We start from the raw sequence: 19,330 nt of genomic DNA, 5'->3' as shown, positions 1-19,330 counted from the left end.
CAGATAATGCTCTCCAGCTCTCTGAAACTGAGCCTTTTAGAGGCTTTGATCCTAATTGTGGTGTTTTGGTGACTGTCGCTTTAAATGCAAATGAGATTGTGCTCTTTTCAGAAGAGGGCGGAGCTACAGACGGCTGTGCATCACCATAGCGACAGACTAAAAACGGGACTAGTGTTATCAGTGTGAAAAAGTGACTGCCTTCATTGGAGACTCTACGTTTCACATCTCCACAACACGTTCGCTATTGAAACAGCATGCTGCAGGACGTCAAAACGAAACCTGCGCCAGCCTGACACTAGAAATAAACACTTGTGTTGAGCCTGACGTGTATGATAGAGAGTGATGTCTTACCGTAAGGCCTGCACCAGGTTCAGGTCAGAGAATTCGTGCAGCTCCACAAACGCCTTGAGAATCTGCAAGTGCATCTCCTCCCTGCACACACACACACACACACACACACACACAAACACACACACACACACACACACACACACACACACACACACACACACACACACACACACACACACACACGTCTGTTATAGAATAGTGTAGACATATTGCTATGGCACTCCATTATCCATACAGTGTGTCACGCCTCATTCAAGTTGTTATATTAATTTTTATTCTTATTTATCAAAAATAAATTTATATAAATAAATATATTAATAAATAAAATATATATTCTCAAATTTGCATAATAAATAAGGCTCCATCGTACACTCACCGGCCACTTTATTAGGTACACCTGTGCAACTGCTCGATAACGTTAACTAATCAGCCAATCACACGGCAGCAGCTCACTGCATTTAGGCATGTAGACATGGTCAAGAGGATCTGCTGCATCAGAATGGGGAAGAAAGGGGATTTAAGAGACTCTGAACGTGGCATGGTTGTTGCTGGCTGCTCTGAGTATTTCAGAAACTGCTGATCTACTGGGATTTTCACGCACAACCATCTCTAGGCTTTACAGAGAATGCTCCGACACAGAGGAAATATCCAGTGAGCGGCAGTTCTGTGGGTCAAAGGTCAGAGGAGAATGGCCAGACTGGTTCCAGCTGATAGAAAGGCAACAGTAACTCAAATAAGCACTCGCTACAACCGAGCTCTGCAGAAGAGCATCTCTGAACACACAACACGACCAACCTTGAGGCGGATGGGCTACAGCAGCAGAAGAGCACACCGGGTCTTGAGGGAATTTGGCCTCAACAACATGAAAGCATGGATCATCCTGCCTTGTATCAGCGGTTCAGGCTGGTGGTGTAATGGTGTGGGGGAGATTTTCTTTGGGTCCATTAGTACCAATTGAGCATCAACGCCACAGCCTACCTGAGTATTGCTGCTGACCATGTCCATCCCTTTATGAGCACAGTGTCTCCATCTTCTGATGGCTACTTCCAGCAGGATAACGCAGCATGTCATAAAGCTCAATCATCTCAGACTGCTGAACATGACGATGAGTTCACTGTACTCAAATGGCCTCCACAGTCACCAGAGCTCAATCCAATAGAGCAGCTTTGGGATGTGGTGGAACGGGAGATTGGCATCATGGATGTGCAGCCGACAAATCTGCAGCAACTGTGTGATGCTATCATGACAATATGGAGCAAAATCTCTGAGGAATATTTCCAGTAACTTGTTGAATCTACACCGCAGAGGAAGCCAGTACTAGTAAGGTGTACCTAATAAAGTGGCCGGTGAGTGTATACTAGTGTACAAATTCATCATAAATTGTCCAGATTTGATGATTTACTGAATACAGGATAATTATTTTAAAAGGTTATGTTTTAATCTCACTCTACACCCGGCAGAGTGTTTCAGAGCGAGCCATAATTACATGCTTTCACATTCATGCTCTTAGAAATATAATATTTTAGTAATTTCTATGACTTTTTCCAGGTTTACAAAAATCTGAACACAGCTTTATTTCCTGCCATCATTTTCACTGTTAAAACAATATCTGATAATTAACAGGTTTCATTTTATGAATTGTTTACAGGTTTGTTTCTATTTACAGATCATGCAAATTCAGCTGTGTATTACTGTTTATGTAAATTCAGCAGTATAACCAAGCGACTTTAATGGACATTTTACAATATGTCATATGCGAAATAAGAATATAACTCTTTAGATTGTATAAAATAAAGAATAAATAAGATGTGCAGATGCTGTTGTGTGCACCATACTGGAAAAAAACTCATTGAGGTTTTTCATTTTCTGTACTATATTTATTAACTGTTTGGAAATCATTTTGACTGGGATCATATTGTAAGTGAGAGCATCTGCATAAAATATAATAAACAAATCATAAGCACACATACAAACAATAGAGCAAAGATACAAGAGAAATAAAATAGTATAATATGGTGTTCAGGTAAATAATTGAAGAACCAAGTGTAAAAACACACTATAGTCCACCGTATAGTTTACTGTGTATAATTCAAATAACCATGTTTAAAAGGCAGCCACTCGACCCCTTTATCAAGAGGTAAGATGAGTCTTGTGTCTCCAGAATGTGTGTGTAAAGTGTCAGCTCAAACACTCATCAGATTATTGATCAGAGCTTTCAGAATGTTGGATTTTCAGCTCTGAGCACACTGGAGCTGTTTTAGTATTGTGTTTCTGTCAGCCCAGTATGACTGTGGACACACTATACCACACACAGCTCCGTCCACACAGCGCACAGAAGAGCATTTACAGCACAGCTGCCCTTTACAGCTGTTATGATTCAACTGCACAAATGACTGAACTGTGAAGCAGCCCTACGTGTGTGAACAAGAAAAAAGATAAATATGATGCTCAGATGTTGTTGTGTTGTGTTGTGTTGTGTTGTGTTGTGTTGTGTTGTGTTGTGTTGTGTTGTGTTGTGTATCACCTTTCCCCCAGGAAGTCTCCGATGGCCGTTTTGTTCAGACCTTCCTCTTTATACAGAAACTCTGCCACACGCTCCGCTTTCCAGTCCAGCAGACCGTTGTCCACCAGAAACCTGATGCCCTGAAACACAGAGATAGAGGAGATACAGCTGTGCACACACACACACACACACACACACACACAGAGATCCTGCACGGCAGATTCTGGGGAATCTCCTGCAACACACACACACACACTTCCTTTACAGAACAACGAAAGAAATAAAAACCTCCAGCACGCACAGACACACACACACACAAACACACATGCACTTAAACTGATAATCACACACAAGCAGACACACATGCACACACACACTGAAAACAGACTCATACACACAATAAAACACACACACACACACAAACACTCAAACAGATAATCACCCTCAGACACACTCAAACTGAAACACACACAGACACACAAACACACACTCTAACAGACACACACTCAAACAGACACACACACAAACTTAAACGTACACACACACACACACAATAACACACATATTCACTCAAACAGGTAGACAGACACACTCACACACACACACACACACAAACAGACACAGAGACACACATACACTCAAATACTGAACTGAACATCACACACACACACACACACACACACAGAGAACTAAACATCACACACACTCAAATGAACCAGTGTACTTGTGTGTGTTTCACTGTGTAAGTTTGTTTGGTGTGTGTTTCTCTGTGTAAATGTGTACGTGTGTAAGTGTGTGTGTGTGTGTGTGAGCTGATGGTGGTCTCGCTGTTCAACAAACAGCAGCAAAACCACAAAGACTCAAATCGAGAAACCAGAAGTATTTCAGGTGCGGACCTGAAGGAGGTTTGATCTGATCTTCTTCCCACACACACACACACACACATACACACACACACACACATACACACACACACACATACACACACACACACCTGTCTGTCACATTCACACACTTATAAACAGACACATTCAAACAAACAGACACACGTGTGCAAACAGAACTGAACCTGAACAATACACACACACACTCTCCTAAACGTGACATTTACATACACACACACACACACACATTTATAAACACGAAATAAACAAAAAAACTCTCACACATTCAAACAGATGCACACATGCACACACAGAACTAAACAATACACAAACACACACACACACACACACACATACAAGGACTCACACATCTTCATCCCAGACACACTTCTGTCTGGCACATACATACACACACACACACACACAGCTAAATGAGTGTCTCTCTCCGTGTCTCTCCAGTAGTGGATCATACAGCATGTGTATGTGTGTGTGTGTGTGCGTTAACATCAAGTAGGTATGGCTGCAGCCCAGAGACCTCCAAGTGGGAGGGACTTAAACCACAGGTAGGCTGGGTTTAGGTGGAGTGGGTGGAGCAGATGTTAATAAGACACATCAGGTGAGTGTGAGGTTGGGTTTAGGGTTGAGGTGGGTGTAGACGTTCATAAAGCACAACACTGGACTCTGTGTCAAGCAAAGGCGTTCAATAAATAAGACCTCCAGGTGTGTGCAGCCCACGGGGAGCTGGCTCCGACCTCTGTTTAACATGCGGGTCTCAGATCAATAAAGGAGAGACAGACAGACAGACAGACGCTCCAATCGTCACCCCACAGTGGAAAACATCTTCTTCATCATCATCATCATCTTGATCATCATCATCATCATCATCCTCATCATCCTCTCACCTTTTTAGGGTCCATGTTGAATTTCTTCTTTCCACTGCTGAAGCGTTTTTCTCTCTCCAGTGTCTTACTGCAACAACAACAACAACAACAACCCTTTACACCTGAGCCGGAGTTACAGAGAGACACAACACAGATAATATTACAAACAACACCAACAACAACACCAACACCCCAGGAGATGCTGGACTCACTTGTCTTCTGCCGACTTGAAGTCCTGAATATCAGCCATCACATTCTCAATCTGACTCTTCAGTTTCTGGAAAACAGCAGGACACATCAGATGACCACACACACACACACACACACACACACACACACACACACACACACACACACACACACACACACACATACACACACACACACACACACACACACACACACACACACACACACATACACACACACACAGACACACACACACACACAGACACACACACACATACACACACACTGACCCAAAAACACACATACACACACTTAACAAACAAACAAACACACACACACACACACAGACACTGACCAAAAAACACACGTTTAACAAACAAACAAACAAACATACAAACACACACACACACACACACACACACAGACACAGACACAGACACACACACACACACAGACACACACACACATACACACACACTGACCCAAAAACACACATACACACACTTAACAAACAAACAAACAAACACACACACACACACACAGACACTGACCAAAAAACACACGTTTAACAAACAAACAAACAAACAAACACACACACACACACACACACACACACACACAGACACAGACACAGACACAGACACACACACACACACAGACACACACACACAGACACACACACACACACAGACACACACACACATACACACACACTGACCCAAAAACACACATACACACACTTAACAAACAAACAAACACACACACACACACACAGACACTGACCAAAAAACACATGTTTAACAAACAAACAAACAAACAAACAAACACACACACACACACACACACACACACACACTGACCTAAAAACGCACATACACACACTTAACAAACAAACAAACACACACACACACACACACACACTGACCCAAAAACACACGTTTAACAAACAAACAAACAAACACACACACACACACACACACACACACATACACACACAAACACACACACACACTGACCCAAAAACACACATACACACACTTAACAAACAAACAAACACACACACACACACACACACACACACACACACACTGACCCCAAAACACACATACACACACTTAGAAACGCACACAGACCCAAAAACATAAATACACACACTTAACAAACAAACACACACACACATATACTCACCCAAACATACGCTTGCAAGCAAACACACATACTGTAGATACACACACATACACACACTTACAAACACACACAGACCCAAAAACATATATACAAACACTTACAAATAAACACACACACACACACACAAACTGATCCAAACACACACTTGCAAGCGATCACACACATACAAATACATATATAATTAAACACACATACACTGACCAACACACTGAGCCAAACAAACACAAACACAAACATGCACACAATTACAAACTAACACACAAACCAGTCATCTTTCTGAACACCAACACACACTCGTTTCATTCACACACTGAGTGTTTGGTGTGTGTGTGTGTGTGTGTGTGTGTGTGTGTGTGTGTGTGTGTGTGTGTGTGTGTGTGTGTGTGTGTGTGTGTGTTTGTGTATGTGTGTTCACCTCGATGTCCTCCAGCAGGATCTGCTTGTGGATCTTCAGCCGCTCGATCTCCATCTGCTCCTCCACCGTCAGCTCTGACACACACACACACACACACACACACACACACACAGCTGTCAGACTCTACACACATCACACCATATCGAGATAAAGATGTACACACACAGACACACACTCACTGTAAACACTGTAAACAGATTGTGTGTGTGTGTGTGCGTCTGTGTGTGTGTATTTTTATGTGCGAGAGTGTGTCTGTGTGTTTCTTTAAATGTGTGTGTTTGTGTATGTGTGTTTTTCTGTGGGTGATGCAGTAGTGCAGAAGGTAGTGCTGTGGCCCCACAGTAAGAAGGTCTGTGGTTTGAGTCTCGGCTGGGTCAGTTGGTGTTTCTGTGTGGAGTTTGCATGTTCTCCCCGTGTTGGCGTGGGTTTCCTCCAGGTGCTCCGGTTTCCCCTACAGTCCAAACACATGCGCTATAGGGGAACCGATCAACTACACTGGCCATAGTGTATGAGTGTGCATGAGTGTGTATGGGTGTTTCCCAGTACTGGGTTGCAGCTGGAAGGGCATCCGCGGTGAAAGTTTCTCTGTGTAAGTGTGTGTACGTGTGTGTTTTTCTCTGTGTAAGTACGTATGTTTCTCTGTAAGTGTGTGTGTGTTTCTCTGTGTGCGTCCGCATGGGTTTCCTCCGGGTGCTCCGGTTTCCCCACAGTCCAAAGACAAGTGGTACAGGTGAATTGGATAGGCTAAATTGTCCGTAGTGTATGAGTGAGTGTGTGTAGATGTTTCCCAGAGATGGGTTGCGGCTGGAAGGGCATCCGCTGCGTAAAAACTTGCTGGATGAGTTGGCGGTTCATTCCGCTGTGGCAACCCCGGATTAATAAACGGACTAAGCCGACAAGAAAATTAATGAAAGAATATATATATGTGTGTCAAACACACACACACACACACACACACACACACACACACACACACACACACACAGCAGTGAGAAGCTCAGAGCTGAATTGATCATTGTGTGATGCAGAGAGTGATTGTCTGACAATAGAATAACTCAGCTGAATTCAGGAGGAACTGATCCCGAATAACACACTCATAATAATGACACACACGCACAACACCCCCCCCCACACACACACACACTCGCTGATAAAATAGTGCTGTATAATTTTGGGCAAATCTAGCATCTGCTGTAGCGATAGAAAACTGGAATCAGTCAATATAATCAGCGTATTTTGGTGCATTTAAACAAAACTGTTATTAAACAAATATATGTATTAATATAATACTTTAGTCACCAAACATGTTTAGAAATTGAAAAACAATACAAATAAATTCAATTTTTCCTCTTTTTTTAAATTGAATGCTTTTAAAATCCTCAAGCAGTCAGAGGCTTCACAAGCACATGCACAGAATGAGCTATAACCCAGACTCTACACTGCAGACACTGATGTGAATATGTGAATGATCAGACTACAATACCAGTGCTGAATCCATCCACCATGCAGCCCTTTAGTCATTCATTCAGCTTAGTTCCTTATTCATCAGGGGTTGCCACAGCGGAATGAACCACCTACTATTCCAGCATATGCTTTACACAGCGGATGCCCTTCCAGCTGCAACCCAGTACTGGAAAACACCCATACACACACATTCACACACACACACACACTCATACAATTCGGCCAGTGTAGTTGATCAGTTCCCCTATAGCACATGTGTTTGTACTGTGGAGGAAACCGGAGCACCCAGAGGAAACCCACGCCGCAGGGAGAACATGCAAACTCCACACAGAAACACTAACTGACCAACTGAAGCTCGAACCAGCGACCTTCTTACTTATGCTAACCACTGGGCTACCATGTCACCCCAATTAAGTCATGAAAACATGAATTTTAAATGGTCTCTGAATGTTCAAAACATCAATTTTTCATTTTATTTATTTATTTTTTTGATGTTTTTGGTATGAAAATGTTAATTAAAATTTGCGGAAATGCTCTAATGTGAATAAAAAATAGAAATAAATATCTTATCATTGTGCAAACATTATGGAAGCATTAGTTTTACATTTAAAAAACATTCACATAACACACAACAAGAGAAAATATTACATAAAATTGACAATATGTCACTGCATAAAACTGAACCATGATTAATGAATGAACGTCAGTGTTTATTTAGTGTTGGTGTCTATATTAGTGTTATTTATTGAGCACTTATTTAGTTTATTAGAGCTCTGAGAAGGCATTTCTCTAGAACGTTTGTTCATAACGTTGAGGCAACGTTGCCGTAACATTCTGAGAACGTTCTCCATTAGAGGTTCAGTTACAGTTACAAATAAATGATGAAAATATTGTCCACATTGCTAGTGTTATGATCAAAAACACACACAACTGGACAAGTAAAAAACAATCAAACATCTGAAAGAACACCTATACTATACTACACACACACACACACACACACACACACTTACATATATAACAAATATCTCCTCAGAGAGTGTCAGAAGCTGGGGAAAGTAGTTTAGTAATGAGTGTGTTACCTGTGTCGCTGCACTCCATCATTGTTTGTTTGGTGAAAGCTGTGTGTTTGTGCTCATGTCTGCATTCAGTGTGTGTCAGTGTGTCAGTGTGTGTGTGTGTGTGTGTGTGTGTGTCTGTGTGAGTTCCTCATCAGATCTACTGCCCTGCCCTGTGAACACCCGTTTCACACCAGAAGTCGAGCGCTTCCGCAGGAGGGGGACTTCACAACACCACAAACACACACACACACACACACAGAGAGAGAGAGAGAGAGAGAGAGAGAGACTAACATATATACACACACAGAAATACACTCACACTCTCTCACATACACAAACAAAAAACCTCACATATATACCCTCACTAACTGCCACCATACACACACACACACACACAAAAACGCAGACACACTCACAGAGAGATAAAGAAACAAACTCACTCAAACACACACACACACACACATACACAGAGAGAGAGAGAAATACACACACACACACACACACACACACACAGTGAGGTTGATATGGGGTCTACTGGCGCCCTCTGCTGCGCACTAATACACAACAGCTCATATGACGCAAAAATCACCGTGTGTGAGCTGTTTAGACAGGAGTGTGTGTAGTAGAGTGTGTTTACAGTCATACTGGAGCGACAGAAACACAACCAGTCTCTTTTGTTTAATTTCCTGATGTAACGGAGGCCAGCTAGTGAAGTGCTGTGCAGGTAACCTCACTCCTCTGACCTCTAGAGGTGCTCTAGTGACAGACACTAGAGGCCATGGACTTTAGCCTCCTTGATAGAGCAACCGTCGGTTCGATATCAACTCGGAGCAGGTTGGGTGGCATAGGCAACGTTTCTCCAATCTTCTATTGTCCAGTTTTGGTGAGTCTGTGTGAATTGTAGCCTCAGTTTCCTGTTCTTAGCTGACAGGAGCGGCACCCGGTGTGCTCTTCTGCTGCTGTAGCCCATCCGCCTCAAGGTTGGCCGTGTTGTGTGTTCAGAGATGCTCTTCTGCAGAGCTCGGTTGTAGCGAGTGCAGGCCCGGACTGGCTAATCGGGAGGACCGGGAGAATTCCCGGTGGGCCGGTCCGTTTTTTGGCGGCGAGGGCCGGTGTCCCTAGCTCCAGAATCTGTCGCTCTCAGCAGTCACACTTTTTAAAAATAATTTATTTATTTACTTGACCACAGTCTTCTTATTCATTATTTTGCCGCAGCTCTGCTCTTTTTATCTATTTTCTCGTAGCCTCGTAAGCAAGATGCAGCCTGCAGGTTAATGATGATATAACTAGATAAGTCACCATTCAAAGGACAGCTGTTGTGGTCCAGTGGTTAGAACGTAAAGTTATGACGCCGCTAACCCGCGTTCGGTCCTCGTCTGAGTGTCATTTTTTTCATTTTTATTGTTAAGACATATAATATTGTAAGGGTTCATGAATATTTGAAGTTCTAAAGCAGCTGTTTTCTCAAAGAAAGACATGATAGTGTAATTTGAAACTGAATTGGAAATGACCTTATTTTAATATAACTTAGTCAGTGGTGAACTGCGGTGGGCCGGTCTGAGGCTTGAAATTCCAGGGCTGAAAAAGAGTCCCACTCCGGCCCTGAGCGAGTGCTTATTTGAGTTACTGTTGCCTTAATATCAGCTGGAACCAGTCTGGCCATTCTCCTCTGACCTCTGGCCTCATCAACAAGGCATTTGCACCCACAGAACTGCCGCTCACTGGATATTTCCTCTGTGTCGGAGCATTCTCTGTAAACCCTAGAGATGGTTGTGCGTGAAAATCCCAGTAGATCAGCAGTTTCTGAAATACTCAGAGCAGCCAGTAACAACCATGCCACGTTCAGAGTCTCTAAATCCCCTTTCTTCCCCATTCTGATGCTCGCTCTGACCTGCAGCAGATCCTCTTGATCATGTCTTCATGCCTAAATGCAGTGAGCTGCTGCCATGTGATTGGCTGATTAGACATTTATGTTAACAAGCAGTTGGACAGGTGTACCTAATAAAGTGGCCGTTGAGTGTTGATTCATCAGTTTTGTGCATCTGAAAAACATCAGACCGCCTGTAGAGTGTGTGTGTGTGTGTGTGTTCATAATCGGTGCTCTTTCTAGTGGAAACATCAATACTGCAGTATCTCAGAGCAGATCGTTTCTCAGAAATGAAGATGAACAGATCATATAAAAGCTGACATTATGAGCTCCGCACTGGTTGAGTGGTTAGTTAAGAGACACTAACCAGTCCAAACAATTAAACGAACTCTCCATGATGATCTTCTCCCCGGCGTCGCCACGGCAACAGCACACAGATGCAAATGTGCTCCGATTAAAATAGTAAATAACAAGCAGCAGATTCAGATTCATTAGAGAAACTGTGTGTGAAGATACCAGAGTGAAGCGCTTGTGCCTGCTTTACTGAAGCACTGCCCTCTGTGTGTGTGCGTGTGTGTGTGTGTGTGTGTGTGTGTGTGTGTGTGTGTGTGTGTGTGTGTGTGTGTGTGTGTGTGTGTGTGTCATTTTCATTCATTCATTTACTTTTTGGCTTAGTCCCTTTATTAATCAGGGGTCGCTACAGCGGAATGAACCGACAATTTATCCAGATCATGTTTTGATGGGATATTTTGACGGTCAGTAAATGATGTGCACGCTTTCGGTTTCATTTTCACTGCTAAGTGCGGTGCATACTTCCCATGAGGGGGGGTTGTGATGGTCACTACGCCACTACTCAAAGTTTATTAGCACCAATAACTATGGTGGATTAAGGGTGGCACGGTGGCTCAGTGGTGTTGCACTGTGGCCTCACAGCACTCATGTCTCTGGTTTGAGCCTCGGCTGGGTCAGTTGGTGTTTCTGTGTGGAGTTTGCATGTTCTCCCCGTGTTGGTGTGGGTTTCCTCCGGGTGCTCCGGTTTCCCCCACAGTCCAAACACATGCACTATAGGGGAACTGATCAACTACACTGGCCGTAGTGTATGAGTGTGTATGGGTGTTTCCCAGTACTATGGAAGTGCATCTGCTGTGTAAAACATATGCTAAAATAGTTGTTGGTTCATTCCACTATGGTGATCCCTGATGAATAAAGGTAGGGTGGCCGAGAGAGCTTAACGCGCTGCAGTTTAAGAAAGCACATGCAACTACAAAAAACACCAGCAAATAAAGAGACGATCCTCATCAGTTTGACAGCACACGTGTTGCACATCTCTCACAGCACAAACATCTGAGGAAACACACTGCAAATCGGTCACAACACTTGCAAATATCCACGTAACACAATGGAAATGTGTTAAGAGGACCCAAAAACATGACCCCGCTGAGATATGCATGTGTTTTTATTATGTATGTGGTGTAGTCCGGATATTGAAACACAACTCGCCTTTCCAAGAGCATCAATCACTTCACTGACATCATAACACATCAAACCTCAGCAGGGTCCGTCATGGTTTTGGGTCCCCTAGAAACACTTCTATTGTGTAATGTGGATATTTGCAAGTGTTGTGGCCGATTTGCAGTGTGTGTGTGTTTCTTCAGGTGTTTGTGCTGTGAGAGATGTGCAACACGTGTGCTGTCAAACTGATGAAGATCGTCCTTTATTTGCTGGTGTCTTGTGTTATTGCATGTGCTTTCTTAAACTGCAGCGCGTCAAGCTCTCTCGGCCAGCACATAAAGGACTAAGATGAAGGAAAATGAATGAGTGAATGAATGAATGAATGAATGAATGAATGTTTCACCTGTGCAGTTGTTTTTCTCTCTCCGCACTGTTAATAAGTGCATAAACTGCCAAACCTGATAAATCCTAAATGTGCTGGAGTGCCAGAGGCGGATTATTTATAAGGACGGAGCTCTTATTTATTCATTCCCAGCACTCACTCAGGAGTTTCACGCTTCATTAAAAAAGTTAACTTTTTGTCTGGCAATTCTGACTGTGTTTGCCAGTGTTTTGCATGAAAAATAAGATGTGGAAAGTTGACTTTACCAGACAGCAGCATGGAAACTCGTCTTAAAGGAGACCTATTATCCAAAACTGACTAACTTAGCTGCTATTTGTGAACAGTAGTAATTGTATAATTATTTTTATAGGTGACATGCCCAACACTGGCCGCTCCACATTTCTGTCAGATTAGTCCTTTAATTCATCAGGGGAATGAACCGACAATTTATCCAGCATATGTTTTATCCAATTATCCAGCTGCAACCCAGTACTCGGAAACTCCCATACACCCTAATTTCTGTGTGGAGTTTGGATGTTCTCCCCATGTTGGTGTGGGTTTCCTCCGGGTGCTCCGGTTTCCCCCACAGTCCAAACACATGCGCTATAGAGGAACTGATCAACTACACTGGCTGTAGTGTGCGAGTGTGTGTGTGAATGAGTGTGTATGGCTGTTTCCTAGTACTGGGTTGTGGCTGGAAGATCATCCGCTGTGTAAAACATATACTGGAATAACTGGCGGTTCATTCTGCTGTGGCGTCCCCTGATGAATAAAGGGACTAAGCTGAAGGAAAATGAATGAATGACCAACACTATCAATCACTCTCACACTTGTAATCCATTCCCAGACTGAAAAACAACATCACATCATCAACAGCTGCCGAGAACAGTAAACCGTGTGTATTTCTGGAGAATCTACCACACGATTAAGCTCACTTATTCACTTCATGACCACTTTAAGCATCCTTAAGACTATGTGAAACTGAACCAAGAAACCCAAAGCTCCAGATCTCCCGTGGAGCCTTACAGTGCTGTAATCCCTCTATTGATTTGGATGATAAATTCAGCATTCTGGACCGGCAGCGGGGGATCGATTATTATCCAGTCGACAGCAGAAACAACGTGTGTTAAAACAATCACAGATGAAGCACTGCTGTAACGTCAATCAGCTGCTGAATTACTGCACCGCAGGACTGCTTTACCTCATTCACTTACTCTGGTGTGAGTGTATAAGGAGTGTGTGTGGGTCGAGTGTGTGGAAAGTGTTTCGTGTCTTACTGATGATGAATAAACTGCTCATATTAAAGCCAAACGTTGCAGTCTGTCGAGCTTCATTGATGACACAAAATCCTGGTGCGTCTATATTTAAAAGCTTATTAATAAAGAATAAAAGCACAGAAAAAAAAACTTAATTATGAAAAATGATGAAGGTTTTTGAAGAAATTATTGGCTCAGAAAAGCACACATGACAAAGATAATGTAAACTACTGAAAAGGTGTTTTAGATTATTATTTAGTGTATTATTGTTGTTTTTTGGCTATTAATATATTATTATTTTTATTATTATTATTATTTTATTATTACTATTATTACTATTATTGCGATTATTATTATTTTATTATTATTATTATTACTATTATCATTATTACAATTATTGTGATTATTAATATTTTATTATTATTATTATTATTATTATTATTTTATTATAATTATTATTACTATTATCATTATTATTATTATTATTATTATTTTATTATTATTATTACTATTATCATTACTATTTTATTATTATTATTATTATTATCATTATTACTATTATTATTATTATTTTATTCTAATAATTATTATTATTATCATTATTATTATTATTATTATTATTATTATTTTATTATTATTATTACTATTATCATTACTATTTTATTATTATTATTATTATTATTATCATTATTATTATTATTATTATTATTATTATTATTATTATTATTATTACTACTACTATTATTACTATTATTATTATTATTTTATTAGTATTAGTATTATTACTATTATTACTAATATTATTATTATAGAAAAATCTTCTCTCCGTTAAACAGAAATTGGGGGGGGGGGGGATATACAGGGGGGCGAATAACTCTGACTTTAAATGTATATATAATATTAGTAATGTTAATATTATTTCATAACTGGCATTACTTGTAATGAGTTATCTCCAAAACTTGACTTTATATTCAGCCACATTAATGGAGGAATATTTTCCATGTGTAATCTCAGAGGAGGATCTGCACTAATATCTCTTTCTTTCTCTCTCTCTCTCTCTCTCTCTCTCTCTCTCTCTCTCTCTCTCTCTCTTTCTCTCTCTCTCTCTCTCTCTCTCTCTCTCTCTCTCTCTCTCTCTCTCTCTCTCTCTCTCTCTCTCTCTCTCTCTCTCTCTCTGGTTGCCTGGATACGGGATGCTGTGTTTCCTCGTGCCGCTGATGCTGCGGAGACTCATTTCCTCACAGTCACTCGTGCAGGTGGACACACACTCGCTCCACTCACACACCGACTCAAGTTCATCAACGGTGAGTTTAAATGCTATTCTCACACTTTATGTTCATCTAGACAGCCTAAATATCGGCTAAACGAGTGTAGATGACGGGGTTTTAATTCTCTGTTTGGTGTGTGCAGCTGAACCTGCTGAATCAAACACTAAAGTTAATATCATAATGTTCCTCCATTTGTAAAAACAATTTAAAGTGAGATTGAATGAGCAGTGCTCAGCATAAAGACTTTACCTCTCACAACTCTTTTCTAGAGGATGCTCTATGATGATGTGTTGTGCATATGCGTTAGATTAGTCAGTACTGAAGACTACACTGATGAAGTAATCTAACAAAAACACTGAAGATCACCTTTTATCATTAACATGTAGAGGGAAAATATTGAATACAACGTTAATAAACAGGAAAAATCAAGAGAAAAATAAAAAACATCCACTCTTGGAATTATCTTTCATTCCTAAAAATGTTCAGTGACCAAACTCTTATTTTAAACAGTTTAATAAAACTGTTTTATTCAATCGCAGCGAATGATGTTGAGTGTCTTCACTGAAAATGAAGGAAAAAATATTAGGTGTCCTTATTTACGCTGAGCTCCATATAATGACATGTATTGTCATGACATTGCATAATTGATATTTTTAATTATTTAGATTATTTAGCTGATTAATTAATTATTTAGTTCTTGTGTGCACTTTTTAACTGAGCTTTTTGAGTTCTTGTTTGCATGCTACAACATTTGCAAGTTATTGCTGATTTTTATAATTATTGGTCTCAAATATACAGCATATACAAACCGACACCTTGGGATTATAAGGTTCTCTCTGCGCTCTGAATGATTTTGAGATAATGAGATTGAGTTTTTGCATTCCAGGGCAAACAGTATGTCTTAAAATAAAAAATAATAAATAAAAATAAAGTAATCCAAATAAAATCCAAATAAAAAGTCTTAAAATGTAGAACAACTTATTAAAAACTTATTAATACAACTTATTAAAAAACATCCCATAATGTAAATAAGTTGTCAATTAATAAAAATATGTCAATAACTCAAATTTGACAAAAATTGTCAAATAGAACCTTATATTTCTAAGATGACGACACTTATTAATGCAATTTCAAATATCTGCTCTGGCATGAATATATATGAATATACAATATTTAATAATCTGTAATATATTTCAGATTATATTCTTAAGTGTTGCACAATTATTCAGAAATAATTCTAATATGATTATTTGATAATTAAGACATAATAATAATTATTATCAGCTTCATATTGTGTGTTTATACTGCTTGCTTTTGATAATCAAGGGTCATATGTGATTTGGGCTGCATAATTCGATTACAAAAGTCAAGTAATCAGAGTAAACTGCTTTTTAATATACTCATAATCAGATTACAGTTATTTTTTATAGATTACATAATTACATATTATCCACACAATGGCAGAAAGTTGCTCACTACTCATCAATTCTCAGATTTTTCCGCTTAGATTTTATCATTATGAACCTGTCCCTCATCTGCGTTTGTGATTCTTCATGATTTTTTCCTCCCACTTCAAAATAAGTGACTACAAGCACAAAAGTAATCTAAATGTAATCTAAAAGTACTCAGTTAGGGTATTATAAATGTGTAATCTAGGAGATTAAATGAACAGACTGCTTATAATTAGAGCAAACTACTGTTGTACATACTTATTTAGACTACAGTTACATTTAATGAATTACATGTTATTAACAGGGGTGGCACGGTGGCTCAGTGGTTAGCACTGTGGCCTCACAGCAAGAAGGTCTCTGGTTTGAGTCTCGGCTGGGTCAGTTGGTGTTTCTGTGTGGAGTTTGCATGTTCTCCCTGTGTTGGTGTGGGTTTCCCCCACAGTCCAAACACATGCGCTATAGGGGAACTGATCAACTACACTGGCCGTAGTGTATGAGTGTGTGTGTGAATGTGTTGGGTTGTGGCTGGAAGGGCATCTGCGGTGTAAAACATTTGCTGGATAAGTTGGCGGTTCATTCCGCTGTGACAACCCCTGATTAATGAAGGAACTAAGCTGAAAAAAAAAGGAATGAATGAATGTTGGAGAAAAAAGTGTGTATACAAGTAGAGTTTGCTTGTTTTTACACAATGTCTAAAATATTTTATGTTTCATTATTAAATTATTTTTGTATTATTAAATGTATTAAATTATAATATTTAGTTTGATAAGGCAAATAAAAATCTTTTTCATCTGGCCCATTTGAAAGATTCCTCAGCGTTTATCCCTTCATGAGTCTACAATGTCATTCATAACAGTCTTAAAGTGTCTTTAAAGTCTTAAATTTCACTTGAAGTCACCTGCAGAAACCCTCAGAACGCTCTGTTTGATTGGGCGTGGCCAATTGTTGACTGCAAAGTAAATGCTTTCTGCTCTGATTGGCTGACAGATTTGCATATTAACAGGGCTGAAGAGGCAGAGGAGTAGAAGTCGATCTTTCTTGGGGGCGGGGCTTATCCACACTATTACATCATAGAATGGAACATTCCAGAACCTGCTGTTTTTGTCTTCAATATTAGCTGACTTGGGGTGGCATGAAGGCTCAGTGGTTAGCACTGTCATCTCATAGCAAGATAGTCACTGGTTCGAGTCCCAGCTGGGTCAGTGTGGAGTTTGCATGTTCTCCCCGTGTTGGCGTTGGTTTCCTCCGGGTGCTCCGAACAGTCCAAACACATGCGCTACAGGGGAACTGGTGAACTGAATTGGTCGTAGTGTATGAGTGTGTGTGAATGAATGTGTATGGGTGTTACCCAGTACTGGGTTGCAGCTAAAAGGGCATTCGCGGTGTAAAACATATGCTGGAAGAGTTGGTGGTTCATTCCACTGATAAATAAAGGAACTAACTGAAGGGAAATGAATGAATGAATGAGCTGGTTTTGTTGGAGACATGTTGAAACTTACAGGACGAGCCCTTTAGCTTCTGTATAAATGATTGTGAAGTTGAATGTAAGTCCTCCATCACATCAAGAACCTCTCTTTATCAAGATCAGAACTATGCAGCGAGAGTGTAAATAAAAGCAGATTTGAGTGTGACGCTGCTGGTGTGTGTGTTCATACAGATGATCCTCCTGGGCGAATAAACCCCAGTCTACATGAAGCCTGATGATGGTAATCGTGTGTGTTTTGGTCAATCTTTCATGCGTCAGACTGTGTTTTTCCCCAGTTTTGCGCAGCTAAAGTCGCCCCGGCTTCACCTCCTCCATCCATTATGATCTAAACGCTCTTAACATGATTCACTCTGGAGTTCTGTGCATTATTTCCTCTGCTGACATTTACAGACAAGACGAAACGCAGAGATGCTAAAGGCCTCGACTGATGACGCGCGCTTTAAATGCGTGTGCGGCGATTAACACACACACACACACACACACACACACTTAAAGCTTGTAGCTGTAGATTTTGTTGTTGATTTACAAAGAGCAGTAACCACACACACTTCTACACACACACACACACACACACACACACACACACACAAAGACACACACGTGCACATACACATACAGAGAGAGACACACACACAGATTATAGCAGGGTGTCTCTCTTGTCCCTTGGTCACCGTGAATATGTATTGGACAGCATCTAAATAAACCATAAAAGAATAAAGAAAAACAGAATACAAACACACACACACACACACGCACACACACACACACACACACACACACGCACACACACACACACACACATGCATCCAAGCTAAGGATTGTGTGTGTGAGAGAGATTAGAGCTGTTCATTATCTGAACACAAAGGCGCTTCAGCAGGACAATTACTGAAGACAGCACACACACACACACACACACACACATTATTGGCAAAAACTAACACAAACACAAACCACACAAATACAACTAAACACAAACACACACCACACACTAATACACACACACATAATCAAATGCACACACACACACATTATCAGCAATAACTGGAGTTATACGCAAGCACACACACACACACACAAACACACACACACACACACACACATTATAAGCAACAACTGGAGTTATATGCAATCACACACACACAAACACACGCACGCACACACATTGTCAGCAATAACTGGAGTTATACGCAAGTACACACACACACACACACAAACACACACACACACACACA

The 19,330-nt window shown here is 40.6% G+C and overlaps 1 protein-coding gene across 2 annotated transcripts in view; it reads right to left on the bottom strand.

Annotated features, from left to right (window-relative positions):
- cyth4b (cytohesin 4b) overlaps positions 1 to 9,095 on the bottom strand; it is a 17,812-nt gene extending 8,717 nt beyond the window's left edge. The window contains 6 exon segments of one of the 2 annotated variants that reach the window (NM_001441645.1): positions 352 to 432; positions 2,876 to 3,089; positions 4,641 to 4,707; positions 4,832 to 4,896; positions 6,412 to 6,485; positions 8,958 to 9,095. In NM_001441645.1, coding sequence (NP_001428574.1) covers positions 352 to 425 — 74 coding nt within the window. In that variant the 5' untranslated portion in view covers positions 426 to 432; positions 2,876 to 3,089; positions 4,641 to 4,707; ... (1 more) ...; positions 6,412 to 6,485; positions 8,958 to 9,095. 2 annotated transcript variants of the gene reach the window in all.
- Positions 9,096 to 19,330: the final 10,235 nt, after the last annotated feature.

The sequence above is a fragment of the Danio rerio genome, chromosome 6 (genome assembly GCF_052040795.2).
Source record: "Danio rerio strain M-AB ecotype USA chromosome 6, GRCz13ab, whole genome shotgun sequence".
Classification (NCBI taxonomy): domain Eukaryota; kingdom Metazoa; phylum Chordata; class Actinopteri; order Cypriniformes; family Danionidae; genus Danio; species Danio rerio.
Note: the sequence above shows the minus strand (reverse complement) of the source record. Positions and strands in the feature narration are given on the sequence as shown.